This window comes from Nyctibius grandis, chromosome 29 (assembly GCF_013368605.1).
Source record: "Nyctibius grandis isolate bNycGra1 chromosome 29, bNycGra1.pri, whole genome shotgun sequence".
NCBI classification, from domain to species: Eukaryota; Metazoa; Chordata; class Aves; order Nyctibiiformes; family Nyctibiidae; genus Nyctibius; species Nyctibius grandis.
The window spans coordinates 912,274-931,059 of record NC_090686.1 but is presented as its reverse complement, the minus strand read 5'-3'; the positions used below and the strand labels follow the sequence as shown (position 1 = coordinate 931,059).

The window sequence follows — 18,786 nt, the reverse complement described above, 5'->3', positions numbered from 1 at the left end:
TGCCCCATTTTTACCATTCCCTGTGAATCTGTGGTTGAAAAGTATTACAAAGAAGTTGTTTCTAAGTATGTAAATATCTACAAAAGACAGAGGAAACGCTTGTATAACGCCCTTGTAAGTATCAGGATATGATCTTAACAGGAGCTCTTGAAAGCTAGTTGATTGTGGTGATGCCATTCCATTCAAAGGGAACAAGGATTCTTAAAAAATAAAAATTACTTCCTCAAAAATACTGACTAAATTAGACTAAAGGAGGCAAAACAAAGAACACAAATGTCACAAGAAGAATGAAAAAGCCAGAGTAAAGTCTGAAACATACGACAAGACACAAGGATAAATACATTTACAAGAAACAACCTCTGACTTTCCCAAACGGTCGCCAAAAATTAAAGGAGTGGCACATGTATGTGTGTGTGCTTCCCCTGTGAGATCCTTCACCTATTTGTACTGACGTGAAAAAGTGAGAAAAAGAAAGTGCTAATCTCTGCCACTGCTACTAGCTCTAAAAGTGCCCAGACTCGTATGTTTGGACGTAAGCCTGCTCAGAGTAAGAAGGTGCAGATGGACATTCACTCAACGAAGAGTATCTTCCCACAAATCTTAGCATCTTGTATTTACAGACTTGACACAGAAATGAAAAGCATCTTTGATCCACAGCACCTGTGCCTAATACATTTAAAATAACTGCTTCATGAAGTGCAAGGCGTAGACCACATATATAAATGGCCAGTGCATATATACTCCAAGTATGTCCCACTTAAGTTCTCCGCAGGGCTTCAAAAGGACTTAAGGAGACATAATTCCTCTGTTGTTTTCTGCGCAAGAGTGAATCTCTCCCTAAAACTAAAATTTTGGCAAAATATTAAAAAAAAAATTCTGTTTAAACAAATAAGCCATCAGTGCCAGACTACCCTTGATTTTATTTACAGCTTCCCTGGCCCTTTTGTAGTCACAGATGAACAGACACACAAACACTTATTGAATACATACTCTCATTGCTTCCTGGATGTGGTCTTGGCGTACAAGCTCAGCTGAACGGTCCATGTACCACTTCAGACATCGGATCAGTTCCCTGAATATAGGAAACAGTGAAAAGAAGGGGAACTTTCGGCACTATTTTAAAATTAGTCAGACAACAAACACTTTGGTTTAAGGGAGAAATCTATAAAATAGTGTCATTTCACTCCATTTCAGTGGTCAGCTACAGCTGTCCTGGCTACTGAATTTACATAATATAGACATTTATTTAAGTTTCAAAACCGGAAAATAGTTTCTTCTCTGTAATTGACTTAGACCACGAGGAACACTAAGAGAAGATAAAAAAGATGTTATTAAAGAGAGCGCTTTGATAAAGGCATGCAATATAGTTCTAAGACCAAAAATGTACTCTCTTTTTTTAATAAGAAATTCCAGATCTCCTCTAAATAAGATCACAAAGAAAATACACGCGTCTATTTTCCTAAGTACACAATACCATTTGGACTAACTTACAGACTTGTATTAAAAACATGTTTTATTTCAGACATCAGACTACCAAAAATCATTTGTTTTGTCTGAAATAGGTGATAATTAACACAAAGCAGAACACCTTTTTACCCTCTGAACATGACAATGCCTTCTACTGTTGTATAGTATCTACAGTTTTTTACTTGCCATTCACAGAGTATTTTTTATATATATATATATTTATATTTTAATTACACTAAAATGTGAATGGCTTAAAATGATCAAAAATAAGCTGTTCTTAATAGTTTACTGTGGCCAAAGATAGAATATACTCAAATATACAAAGGAAATGGTCTAAATGAAAGGAAAAACAACACCCTGAATGATAACTCTTACTGCTTTCAAAAATCTGTCTTATTCTCTGATGCAAAACTCAAAAAAGAATACTAGAAAATAAGGCAGAATCTTCAAAGTGACAGTGAAAATTAAGGTTCTGATCTACTGAGATTATACATTTATTGTAATCAAATAGAACATCATCTTATGTGAATACCTGTCTACTTTGGAAGAGGAAATTACAATTAGTTCCCTAAGCTTTCACCCAAGTCTTATATCCCAACATCCTTAAGACAAGAAATGTATATGCTCTTGGTAGCTCATTAGTACAGACTGATAATGAATTGTTGCTGAGTGACAGTGTCTCTTCAGTTAAAAAAAAAAAAAAGAAAGATTTGCCAGTTCAGAAAGGCAAGATCAATTCCAGAGTGTGCTCATTCTTAGCCACAGGTGACATTCAGCAGCTTTTATCTGTAACTGTGATGGAAAACTTTCACCTGAGTAGTTCTACTTTTGAAAACCACTTCTAATGTGAAGGTTACGATTCTGATGGTGACATCATTCAAAAGCTTGCTAATGCCATCTCTGGAAGGGATGGATAAACAAAACCTACTTGTAAGCCAGTGCTCCTGCAAAGTGCTTCTGAATGTATGTGTCCATCACAGGTCGAAAATGGAAATACTTGCTGTCACGCAGCAGATTGATGATGAATACCTGTGGGAGATGAAAAAGTGAACCCCTACTACAGGAAATTGCACATTGTTGCTAGGTGTCTATAAACAAGTTACACAAGCTAAGGAACAATGAAAGACATGAGTTTCTTTAAACAGTCAGTAGTTGTGTTATTAGACGTTATTGTTTGGTTCTCCCAAGGGATAGCAAATATTGATGTCCTCTGATCTGTTGAGGCTATCCTACCCTCCTCACCCAAGATTATTACAGAAAACATAAGGCTGGATCCAGCTGAATATTTCATATTTCATGGAAGTAAAATACTAGCAACATGATAATAAGAAACTTAACACTCACTGATCATGAGACAGAGAAAAGTAACTCAGCAGCTTACCAAAGACTGGAAGACCAACAGACCATACTTTTCTGTGTTGTCATCCAAAACTACAAACAGCGTGTCGAGAATATCTTGTAGGAACTAAAATGACATGAATAAACAAAGAATTTCAAATTCAATTGTATTCAAAAGAAGGTTATTTTCCCCCTGCTTTAATTATTTCATACACGTTGATAGCTTTGTGAAACACTTGCCAAGGACAAACCACTTCAGGTTCATCCATATGATGTGACAGATTTTCATTTGTTTTTACTAAGAAGACTTTTCCTCTTTACAAGGAATATTTCTAAACAAAAATGACAGAAAAAACAAAAAATAAGAAATATGTACCACATGCCTGATTTGTAAATGTAACTGAGTGTTCCTTTCCCTGTAAGCTGACTAAAAGTGCTGCCTCACAACAGTGGCAAAACAAGTTATTTTCATTCTTGTATCATTAGAGTGTACCAGATAATATTTGTCATCAAATTTAAGACTTGGAAGCACATTAACTAGCACTCTAAATTATGTTTAATATTGAAAACTTTTGTTATATGACAGAAAGTAAAGCTTTTCTAACAAGCATTAATTGCATCAAGTTACATATTGCCAATCGTTTCTTTCATCCATAACACTGCGGCTTACTGAATGCTGACAATTTAGTGATTTTCTTTCCCAAAAGCAGTCCTCAGACAGGATAACTGTGAAGAATGCTGAAGATCAAGTCAGCTGCACATTCTCTCCTGATTTTTTAATCTATTCTAATGAAATTTCTGATGTGAAAAACAATAAATAAAATATAACAATTTATGAGTCTCTGAAAGGATAAAATTTCTTTTCTTCTGAATTATTGCATTCTGTTGTTCAGATCCCAATGCCAAATGGCAGCTGATTTAGGGAGGGAATCAATTACTTCTCCCCTTGGAATAATTTAATCCATATCTTTTTATGCTTTTCTCTGTTAGATACTTGTACTGCCCTGCAAACAAAGTGTACAAAACATGACATTCTCGAAGAATTACAATATGAACAGGGTATTGTCCTCTTCTGTTACTGTTAAGATGTTATCATGAAGATTAACATTCAAGATATGGCAACATTCAAATGAGTTACAGTGAAGTGGCTTTAATCATAAACTACGAACATAATGGGATTTCTCTTTGGTTTCTTCTCTTTGGTTGTCTGCCATTACAAATGATCTCCTTTTACTTCTAGATTTACAGAAATAAATTCTAGGGAGGGTTCTCAACACACCTAAAATTATCAGAGGGATATCTGGAATGAACTCTTTTCTTGCTGAGACCACAAGTATTCAACACATTTTGAAGTTCCTTTGACCTAAGGAAGTTCAGGTCACACAAAGGGTTGGCATGCAGAGCAACAGCGGTTACAAAACATGATGGAATTATCAGATAGGAGACAGATTACTGATAGGTTAGACATGCTAGAGAGCAACTGGTGCTCGAGGCAACAGCTCCACTTCCCAGTGCTGGGACAGGAAAAGGGGTTTGCAGGATGGTTCCTTGGCCACTGAGCAAAACTTAACTTTCAAGGTTTCCCATTTCTTTCTCCTCTACGCAGACTTTTGGAACATATTTGCAAAACAGAACTATAGATCAACGCTACTAGCTGTTTGAAAAGGCCAAGTTTTCTGAGTCAGCTCTGTTTTCTTCACTCTAGAAATGACCAACCACACTTAGGCAATTTCAGAGAATGTCCTTTAGAAAATACTACTGGAACTGATAAGTCTGCACAAAACACCACTACCAGTGGCTATGTCTACATCAGCAAGCACTGCAGCTCAACAGGAGCGGGCCTGCAGAGTGGAACAATTGGTGCCAAGGACCTGATACTCACAGCACATGTGGGTGAGGGAATTTTACTAAGGGTTAGCTGTATTTTGATCCCAAGGACTAACTATCCATTAATTTTTGGAGTGTATCTTCCTGTTCAGTTCCACGTCAAAATAAAATCCCAATTCATACACTCTGAGAATTCACAGCATGAATCAAAAAGTACAATAAGAGGGAACATTCAGAAGTGCACTCCAGGTTTGTGTTCACTCGCTATCACAGATGCATCCAAAGACTGTTATTTCATGTAGTACCTTAACAATTTCCTCGCCACTGACATGTCTCAGTCTTCCTAGAATATCCATCACACGATCTGGGTAAGCTTTCCATTTCAGTAGGGCAAGCAAATCCACTGCAGAACAGTGAGAGAAAGAGCTAGAATCCATACACAGAGGGAAGAATGGCAATCCCAGACCCACCAGAGATTCATTACATGTTACACTTTTGCTCTTGTTGCAGTTCACAATTCTTGGGGGGAAAAAAAAGGGAAAACAAGAAGGAAACCATGGAGCAAGTCCAATACTATTAACAAAGAAATGAATGGAGGAACGTTGAGGTACTTTAAAAAGAGTAAAGACTGCATTTTTCCCTCTGTGACTTGACACTGCATTGTGGACAACCCACTTTTTGTCTTCCCATGCTTCAGGGACATTGCCATAACAAATTTTTATTCACTTAGTAACTCTGTAAAAGCCAAAGAAAAACTTTGGATTGTGTACAAGTGCTAACATTGAATTTTTTGTTCTTCAATCATTTAATGAAAATTAACTTTGCTTTAACATATTACCCTTCTCTTGCACTTACAGTAATGTCTGTAATTTCTCTGCCATCTGTCAATATCCTTATTTCCTCAAAAAACCAGTTTCTGCTCATTTCAATAGTGTTAGTAAAAAAAAAAAGCATACATAAAATGAAATTACAACAAGGGAGTATTTTAGTAAAATAAACAGAGCACAAGCATACCCATCTTATCTCTCTTTTTCATAATCCCCATTGCCTTGGGCAATTTTGAAGGATCAGCTACTTACCATTCTGGGTCAGTTTGGTAGAAGAAAGCTGTGTGGAGACTGAAAAGGTCTCTTTGGTGCTGCGCTGGAAAATGAGGCTGGAAGGGATGTTGGGGCAGCCATTGTAGTCCTCTTTGCAGCAGGGCAGCCCCAGGTACAGTGCGTGATTGTTAAACGTGCTGTTCTCATCACACTGCAGGTACAGGACAAGAAATGGAATGTGCCTGGTCTTATCTCTTTCCACGTACTCACACCCTGACAGCAACTGCCTAACAGTACTTTTGTTGATCTTCTGCGTGCACAAAAACACTTTGAAGAAAAAGCTGTGCTTACCACCTTCGGGGCCTGTACATACACAAACCAGACCCAGCTCTAGAAGGTGCAGTCTCCTAACCACTGACTCTTTAAAAACTTATCATGGTCTTCCAACTGTACAACTTAGTGTTGCTGTCTGAAAATCCCACTGAAGAAATAAACCAAGGTAAATCAGCAGGAAAAAACCCAAACCACCCCCCCCCAAAACCCCTTGCTACAGGGCTGCCAAGCTGTAGCATGGTGCATTTGAAGTACAGCATAATTTCATCACACAAAGGTACAGAGTAATGCCATAGGCTGGTAAAACTGCTGAATGCTCATAAACACTAGTTATGTTTGAATTCAAACCGGATAGGATTAACAGAAGATAAATCATCATTGTCTGAAGGGAAAAGGTAAGCTGTACCCAGAACAGAAGGCTGTATCTACACCCAGTCACGTGATTTTGAATGTATAAAATTTTGAAACTACTATTCATCTGTTCCTCACATCCTTCTAATGAGGGGGGGAAAAAGATAACGTAATGATCATTACTTATTTAAACTGAAGTAGAGATGAGTAGGTGAAAATTCTGCAGAGAAGAATTGGTACCTTATAAACATAAAGCTCGTGGATATCATCCGACAAGGTAGTGCCATCATCTCTCATCAATGGAGTGAATGCAAAACCAAAGAGCTTCTTTTCTCCCTTGTCTTTTGCTGTAGCAAGAGATAGAAATAAGGAATCATATTTGTACATATTCTGTCTGTCCGTATATACCACACGGTTCTTCACTAACTTCTCTGCGTGCCTAACAAAAAGCATGCAGGTTACATAAGAAATAACATATAATATACTATGTCTAATTCTATGCAAATGATTGACAAGCCTCAAAACAAACACAAACATGCCGAAAATAGTAAAATATAAAATATACATGCTGTAAAGAAAACATTCTAGAGGAAAATACAGCAAAGAACAGCAGGAGAGAACAGCTACAAAATGTCTTGCCCTGCACTGACTGTTCACGATGTTTCTGATGTGCTGTTTAATAAATGTAGAACGACCTAATTAGCAGTGCACCATCACTGTACTTTAGGTTAGCACCATTCTCCTGCTCTCCACCCAGTAACAGTCTCATCCAAATATAATTTGACAGTGGAAAGACCTCAGCTTTTTTAGATTTCTCTTGGTTATATTTTGCACTCACTGGAGCAATGTCTGAACTCAAACCGGAGGTGAGACCCACGGAACCTGTCTATAGGGATGGGCAACTTGATGATTTCCCCCCATCGAGGGCTGTTATTGTGGTAAAGGACAAAAGAGTGGTATGCACTCCTGCTTGGCTCTCCTGAGCCCAGGCTGATGCAGTCCTGGAACAAAAGAAAACAATTTAATATTAAAAGACATCACATCACTACAGATGAGTCATTTTATTACACGGTAATAACCTTTATATAATTCATACCTTTCTGTAGACATAAAGGAAGAGTCAGAAGCAGGAACTCATACACAATGAAATCTGAAATTTTTGAAGAGATCTTTAAACTGTGTTTTGGGTCAAAGGATGAGCTAGGAGACCCATGATACTAGATGAATTCCAGTATCTTAAGTTATTAGTTAAGTTATTATTTAAGCTACATTTTCTATCATGCATAGAATAGATAGAATACACACATAAGTCCAAATTAATATAAAGATGAGTCCAAAAAAAAGGGCCTAATAGGACCATCACTTGTAATATTAGACTTTTCTGAAAATACCATTTAATCAGATTTCTGCTTCAGTATCTCTGTTCAGAAGTGATAGCTGAACTTTTCAAGCTCTTAAAAATGTCGGTCTTTTGGAACTACAACCATTCAGCCTCACAGAGTATCCCAGAAAGAAAATTCAGATCGAGTTACTTCAGTAGTGGTAAGCAAAGAATTTCTGTTGAATAGTCATCACCTAAAAATATAATGGGATCTAAATTTCTGCCTTTAGCTATAAAAAACTCAGAGATCTTGACCAATCCATGTATTCTCAAAATACAGATGAAGAAAAAGATGAATTGCTATTATTTAGGAAATATAGAAATCCTTAGTCAGTACATGAGCGAAGGAAGTTAGGAGAAATACTGAAGTCCTGAAATAAGGACAGTAAAAGGTCCTTTGTAATGAAATATGGAGCAGGAAGCACTTTTTTTTTTATATAAGCACTAACCCATGTTCTAAACCTAGCACTTACAAAGTGATCCAAAAGACAGGACATCTTATAAAACCATGCAGAAAAAAGACAGCTTAGAGATCCTTCACTTTTAACATCTCTAAGGATAATGAATCCAGGAAGAAAGAGAAGCCAAGCAGACCCAGAACAACACATGCAGTATAAATTCTAATGTAAAAACACCCCACATGGAATAGTATCATGACAAGAACTACCGATCATCTCCGCAAGGCATCTTTAAATTCTATCCCAAGAAAACATCAACAATGTTGATTTGATTTTTTCATCTGTAATCAAGGGATTATTAAGTCAAGTCCCATTAACCAGACCCAGTTAGTTTGGCCAGTGGTAATATTCTTCCGGCTTTGAGAAAGTTAAGAATTTGTGAAGGAGCCCAAAAAGAAAGAAAAGTTCTCTGGAATTTTGGGATTCAATGCAAGAGCAGCCTCCCTGGGCAGAGATTCATTGCAAAGGCTCTAATCCAAACGGAGCGGCTGTAGCATTAACTCACAAAACTCAGTCCTCTCAAGTAAGTCTTAATAACCATATAGTGTGTGCCACAATCCCGGCATAAAGGTGATTTTTTTTTAATAGAGCAACAAGAATTAACTGTAGCAGATGGTAACAGGTTGGAGCGCGAGTAGCAGTGGCAGTACTGAAAACCAGAACGCCTGCAACATCCCAGTTAAATTTTGTAATAAGAGTAACTTGTTGGGCTTCATCACAGCAATTCCAAAACCTCCTTCTGCATTAGGTTCTTAGGAGAAAGTAAAATAGTATTTGTATTTCTTCTACAGGGTACAGTAAAAATTCATATTTTAATGTGAGCTTTTTTCTGTTGCCTCAAAAAATTACCTGCCTTGGCAGACACATGGTCAGTCTTTGAATGCTGTTTCATGCTACAAACTTTAACTAAATGAACAGGTGAAGAGTCTCTCCTTCTGGTTGTTAACTTAGTTCCTATGCATTTATACTGCAATCTACAGTCTGAGGAGGGAGGACTGTTCAATCTTTAATTCTGAATTGTGATCTGCAAAACATGAAACTAGTCTCCGTACACCTAGTTACCATGAGACCCAAATATGTAGGTGAATTAGAGGGCAGAGGCAAGTCAGGGAAGCTAAACTAGAAAAAGTATCAGGTAATATTTTTATCATGTAAGGTATGCCTTGTAACTAGTAAGATATTCCTGCTACTGGAACACAAAGAAGAAGTAGTGAGAAATGTGTCAAGGTTTTTTATTTTTCAGACTATTATTGAAAGATACTAACAATTGAGTAAGACCATTTTGAAAAGGAAATATTTTCATTTTGAACAGCACTGTATTCTGGGAATAATTTCACTGCTTTCAATAGGACTATTTCTGGACCAAGGTATACTCAACAGCAATAAGGATTTGAGACAGACAGCATATTCTTATTAACGCTGTGTATGCTTCTGCTAAAGTCTTCCCAAAGCCATAATTCAGATTTGGATCGTGCTGCTGATCAGGAAAAGTTTAGAGATTTTATTCTAATATCAGATGAAAATTTTGTGGCAATTTCCCCACTCTGTAATCAGGCACACACTTTCTCATTTGGCAGTCTGCTTTGGTGAGGCTATAGGTCAGGAACAGTAAAGAATATTTCAACCAAGATCAGTAGTGCTTTGGGGTCAATGACTGAACTTCCAGTGTTCTGCCCATACTACTGTAAGCTTGGATTGGAGCTTTTCATTAGCTTCTCTACTATATCACCTACTGAAAGGTATTCAGTTAACGTCATAATTAGACAAATGAAATAGAGGAAAGAAAATAGCCACACTTGACTGTGAAAGCAACCTCGGGTCACGCAAGTGACCATTCAGGGGACAGGGAACCCAAACAAAGCAATCCCCTTCATGAGGACTGCACCGAGCCCTATCCCACACACACCTTATTCTTAACATTTATATTACAAAGTTATTAGGCTCCTCTTGTTGCAGTCTTCAGGACTTTCTTTCAGAGTATGCTGAATGACTGAAATGAAAGCCCTGCTCTAGCAGTCTCTTTACAGTTGCTTCATCTAGGGATGAAACTGTATTCCGTCTTTGGGTGAAACCAGCTGCTTCCTAATAGAAAATGGCAGGTCATCACACACTGCTCTAGGCGTCCATACTGAAGATTACACAAACCAGATGGCTGCAGTGAAAAATAAGCCATCTAGGGTTTAAAACTTAATTCTTAATACAAAAGGTAAAACATTATCCATTTAGTGGCATCCTAAAATAACCCTAACAGACCTGTGTTAAGTTTTAGACAAATGGACACCTAGACTTCCCCAACCCCATTGCACAGGTGGGACAGTTAGAACTGATGGAGCTCTTTGTTCTCAGGGCTTTTCACCTGAAGTGTGGGAAGATTTTGAACACAAACTTTACCTGTATTTTACAACCAAAATCTGCATTCTGAAAGATGAGACAAACTGAAAGTCTACAGTTTAAAGAGCTAAATCCTTATAATTTTCAGGGCATTTCTATAGACTTAGAGCAGCCATATACACATAATAGGGTCAATTGTCTTCTACAAGGACAAGGACATTACCATTGAATGGTAAGATAACCCACTAAGTTAGAAGTAATTCCAGAAGGCTGTCTTGTTTGCCTTAACTTCGGTAGATGAATTTGCAGAATTTTAAAATCATGTAGAAACCATGGCAGTGATGAAAAAAAAGAGGAGACATGATTAGTTTGCACACTCAATTCTAAATAGCTGCTTCTTTCTCTTATGTGCATGTGATTATTCCTTCAAATTGTCATTTAGCACTTTTGAACTACGCCTCTAAATTCAGTTCAGCTGATATCCAGTTGAGAGAATGCAAATGTACCTAAGCAGTGAGAAGGAGTTCAAATTAACGGGAAGGAGAGTTCAACTTCTGTTGTTCTTGATGGCCCTTTTACTTGTTTTTCAGTAGATCTGACAGCTTATACCCTTGAGTATTTCCTACGTAGAAAAATTCTACTGTCTGCATGTTTGAAATACAGTGAACCTTAGGCATCATTAGACGTCATGAATCAAATATCTCCCTGATGTAAACAAAATATCTTTGTTGCTTTGACTGCAGCTATGCAGAGGAGCAATAACATAAAACCTGGTAGAAAGATTTTTCTTTTAAATATGTGGTTTAAATTTAAAAACCACAAAAAATCCTTTCTATGTAAAGTCTCTCCTTTATGACAAACGTTCACCTGAATTTTTTCTCATCAGACTGACCATCTTTCACTATTCTTTGTTTGTACCACGCCTGTTCCACTATCCCACGTAAAGCCCTGAAGTACTGTTACAGTAGTAATAACAGGCAAGGGTACAAAAAAGATAACTTAGTATCTGTGAATGACCAGCCCAGCCAAAGCCACAGAAGTAAAGACTGATAATGTCTAAAAACGATACAGCTTTTATACTTAATCATTAGCGACAGTTCCAGTATAATTAGCTACCATTCTGTACATTAGCATTTGAGGATGCTGATATTGCAGTTTGGAGGGTAAAGACCTGCACTGGTCTTTGGCAGACTGCTGTGAAATAGTGATGATTAAAAATATGTCACTTAATTTGAAAGGTGTGCCTAATGCAATTAAACAGAAAAGGACGGTGATCTTCCTGCAACAGCTCTGAGCACAAACCAGTTCCTTACATGAGAGATACTTTACTGTTAATGAAATCACAAGCAGTTGTAGTAATAAAGGAAGAGTTCTCCTTTCAATTTAAAAAACTGACTGTGGCAATGAGTTTGGTACACAAGCACTTCGGTGTTCAGACTCTTCTACGATAATGGCTACAAAGGCCATTTTATTGCAGTAGAAGTAAAAAAAATGGTAGGGGGAAGTAATGATTAATACATTGTAATGCAGCCATTTTTTCATTTCTGATAGATGTTTATGTCAAAATATTTTCCGTTTAATTCTCTATCCTCACACCCTCCCACCCCACACAAAGCTGACTTATCTACCTTCTTCTCTTCCATAATACTAAAAGCAAGAACAGAGGAAGAAAGAAAAACATTAAACATCACCATACACAGCTGGAATGGAGCCATCCCAGGGTGAAAGCCAAGACCTTAGAAATAAGGCTACTCAAATTTATGTTCCAAAACTACATTCAGCATCATAACTCCAACAACTCAGATTTAAAAGTCTCTCTTGTAATCACATTTCATCACATTGTATGACACACATTATTTTATTTCAGATATTTGTCATATCTTTTCAGTTCTTTCTGACTACAGTTACTCTAAATTTTCTTTTTACTATAGCCACTGACATCACATTTTGAAATTACATAAGCTTTTCCGTTCATGAATATTTTCCCCAAGTCCCCTATTCCCATAGAGGGAAAGTGTTCCAAATTCTTTCAAATTTATAACTCACCACTTCCTTCATCATAATGTATCATTTTAAAACTTCACAAAAAAAGAGCTAGTTGTAGTTTAGGACTTCCCTTGCATCAGAGACAACAAAACAAGAGAACGTGTCCATGGAGCATACAGGTGGCACCTGAAGCTCAGAGGAAACAGGCACTTACCTTCAAGATTTCTCCATCCGCATAGAGCACGTACATAGTCACTTCAATGTTCTTCTGCACGCTCTTCCCTCCTCTTTCAAAGTCTCCCTTTTCTAATGTCAGGTACAAGTCGTTGCGTATATCACCTAAAGTAGAGAGTGAGGTCACACGCTTAAATTCTGTACGCAACATATTTTGATTCCGCAAACCATTATCTGTGTTCCGCGAGACTATGGCTGATGCCCAAATCATTCCAAGCAGCAAGTTAATTGTTAATAAAGATGAACTTTTTAATATCAGTGCATAATATCAGACCACTGTTAGTAATGCTGTTATTAAGTGTGGACTCAGAACCAATACTTGCTTTTATTGTGTGTAAGCTGGGAAGGGATAAAAAACCTTCTACTACTTTGTCTAGTCAGCTGATTTGGAAGTATCAGGGTAAGCCTGACGAAACATCATTAACATCAGACTTCATATTTCCAATATATTTTAAGAAAAATAAGTACTTTTGAGATGATCAGGACAAAACTATGTTCTGTTAGCTCTTCGACTATTTTCTGTATTTTCATAATTTCTTTTTAACATAACAACAAAATAAAAGCAGCCTTGTTGGAAACCTGGTTGTAATTCAGTTCAGATGGATTAAGAAGGAATTTTGATTTTTTTTTTCTGCTAGGTTTCTGGCTAGCCGCTGGTATCCATGTGCATGAATATAAGAAAGCGGGCACTATGGATACTTGCCAATTTCTCACCACCTCATTTTCAAGAGCTTTCAGAGCAAATGACTATACTCAGAAATACAAATGCTAGCATCTATCTCAGCATCTTGTTAACCTGAATTTGACAGATTCTAGCTCTCTTTTTTTTTTTTTTAAAGAATCTGATTAGGGAAACTCTGCTTTCAAAACTAAGGCAGTCAATTCTAAAGCATGCACCAAAAGGATAGCAGGTACCACCTATTTTTTCTGTGAGATTTAGTTACTGTCACAATTTCACAATGGCTCACTTATCACTTCTTTTTATTTACTTGCCACAAAGGCAAACGTACTAAAGGCTAATAAATAAAAATATAAAAAAATTAAAACTATTAAAAATTTAAACTCTTTCAAGGCAAGTATTTTGTTAAGCAGCCTCAAGAGACTAAATAATGAAGTAATGGAATAGTTATCCAGCAAAGCTCCTTGAGTGTCTGATTTCTTCCACCCCAGTATGTGAAGAAGCTGATGCAGTTAAATCTGTTTATTAATCAGACGCACAATGAAACAGGCAGCATTCGCTTTCAGGCAGTGAGGGTTATCCTTTTGCATCTGACAAAGCAGCACTTCAAATTCTTCTTGAAGTCCATAACCCCACAGAATTTGTTCCTTAATCTACTGTAGGGACAAACAATAGAAGCTTTCAGTCCTGTCTTTACTTTCCTTTTTATTTCTGGAGATAAGTACAACTTTTTAAGCATGAAAAATAAGAGCTCTGTGGCTGTCATTCAGTGTCTTCTGCTAGGAACTCTTTCTGAATGGCAATCGGTATGCAAAATGTCCTCCTTTTTCCATCAACCTCACTCGCGCTGTGGATTCACACAGAGTTGACCCTTGAAACACCTCACAGTCTGAAAATGCCATGGTTCATTAACAGGGAAAAGATGACAGCAAGAAGCTGGTCAAATATTTGATCTGTTTTTTTTTCTCATCAAAGAATAACCATCAAATGCAACACTCTGTGGTCCACAACACCAAAGAAAACTATCGCGCTGTTCAAAATCAAGCTAAGCTGCGTGTATGTTGACTGTAGGAACATGCAGGAAACACAAAACTCATCACAAAAGATAATTTTAGGGACTTTTGTTTTGAAAATCCTCCTGCTTAACAGACTCTATCCTTTTTTCTCAGCAGTTTGCACAAAGAGGAAAGAAGTTTCAATTTGTATGCTATTAACTCTTAGTAGAAATTAATTGTACTCACTATAATTAGCATTTTGGAGCTTCCTATTTATGACCTCTTTTCTGGAAGACAGTCTGGCTACACAAAGTCCAGTGTCAGATTGCAAATCATTTTCCAGCCTAAATTAAAGGCAGCATTTCGTTATATATAGCATCGTATCTTCCACGAAGCTTAACAGGAGGGACATTACTTCACTAATTAAAAAAAAATGCCTTTGGGGTGGGGGGTAGAAGAATCTAAAAACCAGTGGATTTGCATCAAAATGAAGAAAAAAGAAGGGAAAAAGTATTTTAGTGAAGTATAACGGTTCACCTTCTCTTGTAAAAATATCGTCTATTGGGTCTTAAAAAAAATAGAAAAGGTCATTACATATAGTAAAAATAGGAAAGTACATGTATCTAGAAAAGACAAAAAGCATTTAACTATCAGGTATGGAGCCCATCAGTTTCTTGAAAATCTGGAGTTTAAATTACAAGCTCAAACACTTCCATTTATTTCAGTGAAAATAACCTTACTACAAAGAAGTATCTCCTTTTCCCAACATATCAGGTACCCATATCTCTTGCTGAGTTCTCACAAGTCATTTTTTTTCTGCAGCTGCTTCTGTTTTTGAGGAGTTTGAGCTCAGACGCACTAATGGGCTGCACAAAAACTAGAGCAAAGGCTTGAACACAGAGCAGTTTATTAAAAATTTTACTCTGAGTATGCAAATTGCAAGGCCGCACAAGTGCACGAACAGACAGCGCAGTGCAGCTTGCATGTGACTAAACAAAAAGTGTGGTCAGTACAACCAAGAAGCGATCCTCTAACACAGAATGACAGCTACCTATCAAGTCAAAAATCTTGGCAGGTAGAGCTTTTCCCAGATTTAATTCCATTGTAAAAGAAAAAGACAAATAAAGAACTTGTCTAGCAAAGCAGATAATTCATGCCCTCTGTGTGGCAAACTGCTGTACAAACAGTACTGGCTCTGAAGTGACAGGAACTCTTGCATTTTGAGAGAAGAATCAGCTCCATTCACTTGGGCCTCACATCTTCACAAATAGAGCAGTGCAGATTATAAAACTGGGTTAGCTGTGGCCTCCTGTCATTAGTACAGGAATCAAGAAGTGCCAGAAGGCTAGTGGGCCAAAGCGTTTATAGAGTAAAACCTGCGGATGACATCTTAAGGTGAAGTCTCTGTGTTAGGTGGCTGTCAAGGACGAACTGAAAACTGAATGAGAGTTTTCAGAATGGTATTTGTTTCAAAGCCCATCTCTCTACAATTGTTTTCAATTTAAAACCAAGTGTAAACTGCTTTTTAGCACAAAATATGTGCAGTTCTAACATATGCAGTTACTAATTCTTTATGAAATGTCTTGAAATACAGTATTTTTCACAATAATAAAAAAAAAATTATTTTCTGATGTGTCACGTAGCTCTTCCCTTACCTTCCCATCACCTTTATGGGGGTTTTTGCTTCTTTGTTTTAACCTATTTATAGAATCATAGCATGGTTTGGGTTGGAAGGGACCTCAAAGATCACCCAGCTACAACCCCCCTGCCACAGGCAGGGACATCTTCCACCAGACCAGGTTGCTCCAAGCCCCATCCAACCTGGCCTTGAACACTGACAGGGAGGGGGCAGCCACAACCTCTCTGGGCAACCTGGGCCAGTGTCTCACCACCCTCAAAGCCTCTTTTTTTTTTTTGGTTTTGTTTTTTTTTTTTTTTTTTTTTTTTTTACAAATCCTTATGTCAAACGTACAATTGTTTAAATCATAACTCTTAAATTATAGCTTTGGGGGGTGGGGGGGTGGGGTCGTTTATCTTGAAAAGAAATCCTTTCTCATATCACCTGAAACTTTTTTAATAGTAATGGGGAAAAAAAAGGACTGGTGGAAAAGGCTACGTGAGCCATGTATCGATTTTGCGTCACAATATAAAGATATGTACTGGAAGGCTTCCACATACATATTCATCATTGTCAAGACTTAATAACATCCAGTAGTCCAATGGCCAATAATTGTCTAGTATCTATTAGAACAAGTAGGAGATTTATCCTGGTAAGATTTGTAAGTTTTCCCCTACAAGACTAACCAGTTACTTGAACTGGAATGTAGTAACAATTTACAAAAACCATCTGTATTTAATCTAACACTTTTTATTACGGCATCCTAAAAGATTTTGTACACTGAGGACAGGAATGCTCCCTGTTTTATACAGGTGAATACTGTGTCAAAAAAGGGTTACATGATTCACGTAAGTTCCTACAGGAGAAAGGGACAAATCTCTGACATCTTGATTCCAGCAAATTTGTTTTCTAAGAGGTCAATGTTTTGTGACTTTGTGAACCCGTGAAGGACATGTAACATATCCCTATAAGCTGGGGAAAAGTGGCAGCTCACAACATTCAGGATATGCAGGTCTAGTTTCAAGAACTTAGTAAAATACCTGTATTTATCCAGAGAATCTTCAATGGATTTTTTTAAACTGAGAGTTTAAGTCTTTTACAATTTAAGCAGTCAAGGATATATAAAACAATCTATCTATAAAAAATAGTATTTCTGTCTCTATTTTTAAATTGTTGAGATGGTCCCATTTACTTAGGGCCCAACACTGCGGTATCCTGTCTACTTGACTCTCTAACATCACTGGATTTGGCATCTTTTGGAAAACTGGCATTTTACAGAAGAGCGCCAGTAACTCCCCAAGCGGGAATGGGCAAGAAGGACACTCTGAGTATCTTCTGCAATGGCTTATGAAGAAAAACCAAAACCATACGTTTCTGTCCTATATATAAACGAACATCCCTGCAACCAGAGTAAATCAGCATCACCCCACTGACTTCAGTGGAGTTACAGCAATCTAAACCACTTAAGGGTTTGACTCTGTAAGAGACTCAGTCCAGTGAGTAACTAAAGTCTTTGAGACAAACTATAAAATGTAGAAGATGTATATTCAAGGATGGTGTTACAATGTGCTTTGGCTGTATTTGCTGTGGCTCTTTACGATGGTAACTGCTCTTCCTTCGTGCCAGGAGCTCCATACTAAAGCCAACATTCCCGTGATGGGTGGCTCTTCTCGGCAGCGGCTTTGGAGGCCGCTGCACCAGAGCAGGGTGCCAGTAATTGGATTCTGATCTCGAACAGCACACTACACCCTTACTTCAAGTTGCAACTTTCCCCAAATGAAAAACATGCAACTACTTCTGAAGTGCAGTAATTCCAACCCAGAAGAGGTTAATGGAACGAGGCCCACAACCAGCCTCATGATCATCACGTTATTTTTTCAAAACAAACAGACTAAAGGAAAAATCTGCAAGTTTAGCTCTGTGTGTTCCTCTAGCTTTCGGTGAACAGAACACTCAATTGTTTCAAGGAAAAGGAACAAACAATACTTAGATTATTTGCTATCCATTGTTTGACTTCTGTGTGTAGAAAAGAATTTATACAATGCTCTTTTTAAATTCAATGATTTCCCTGGAACAGTTTCCTTTCAGTAGTAGTAAGCTGATTTTTAATATATTTTTTTCTTATCTCCACCAGCTTAGTATTTTAACTTTCCATTTCTGCAAGTTTATTAATGACAAAAATATTTTTTATTCTCCTTGTAAACGCTTTTTGTGGATAATCATTACAGAATTACGTCTTTTAGTTTCGTTGACTCTCTTGCTGTGAACATTCTGAGAACAGCTGATGGGTTTTGCCATGTCCGTTTCATATTTTTGCCACGACTTTGTGCTCACTGACAGAGCAGATGCTGAGATGTTTCTCACCTTTGCTACTGGTTCATCTGTCACGGCTGAAATTGTCTGAAACACTGTGGTATGAAGACAGACTGCTCAGACAAAGTCCCTGCCTCTCTGGTCCCAAAGTTGCCCTGTGATGCCATGATTTGCTCTCTTTACCAATCCCCAACATTCCATGAAAGATATAAAAATGGGAAAAAGCAAGCAACAAGCAGACATTACACAGAAAAGCAGGAACTTACACCCAACTATCTTCATCTCTGCATCACAAAGAAAGAGGAAAGGAAAGGGAGAGAAGCCAGGAAATTAAGACAAGGAGAGAGAAAAAAAGAGAAAGAAACATCACTCACAAGTAGAAGATGAAGCATGCACTTTTCATCAGAGGATCAAAGTAAAAGACAGAATACTTAT

The 18,786-nt window shown here is 37.5% G+C and overlaps 1 protein-coding gene across 1 annotated transcript in view; it reads right to left on the bottom strand.

Moving 5' to 3' along the window:
* DOCK3 (dedicator of cytokinesis 3) overlaps positions 1-18,786 on the bottom strand; it is a 209,176-nt gene that overhangs the window by 58,394 nt on the left and 131,996 nt on the right. The window contains exons 15-22 of the mRNA XM_068419791.1: positions 12,727-12,851; positions 7,195-7,357; positions 6,597-6,703; positions 5,712-5,883; positions 4,938-5,035; positions 2,849-2,932; positions 2,396-2,496; positions 991-1,072 (exon numbers count right to left, since the gene is read on the bottom strand). Of these exons, the coding sequence (XP_068275892.1) occupies positions 991-1,072; positions 2,396-2,496; positions 2,849-2,932; positions 4,938-5,035; positions 5,712-5,883; positions 6,597-6,703; positions 7,195-7,357; positions 12,727-12,851 (932 nt within the window). The remainder of the gene's footprint in view (positions 1-990; positions 1,073-2,395; positions 2,497-2,848; positions 2,933-4,937; positions 5,036-5,711; positions 5,884-6,596; positions 6,704-7,194; positions 7,358-12,726; positions 12,852-18,786) is intronic.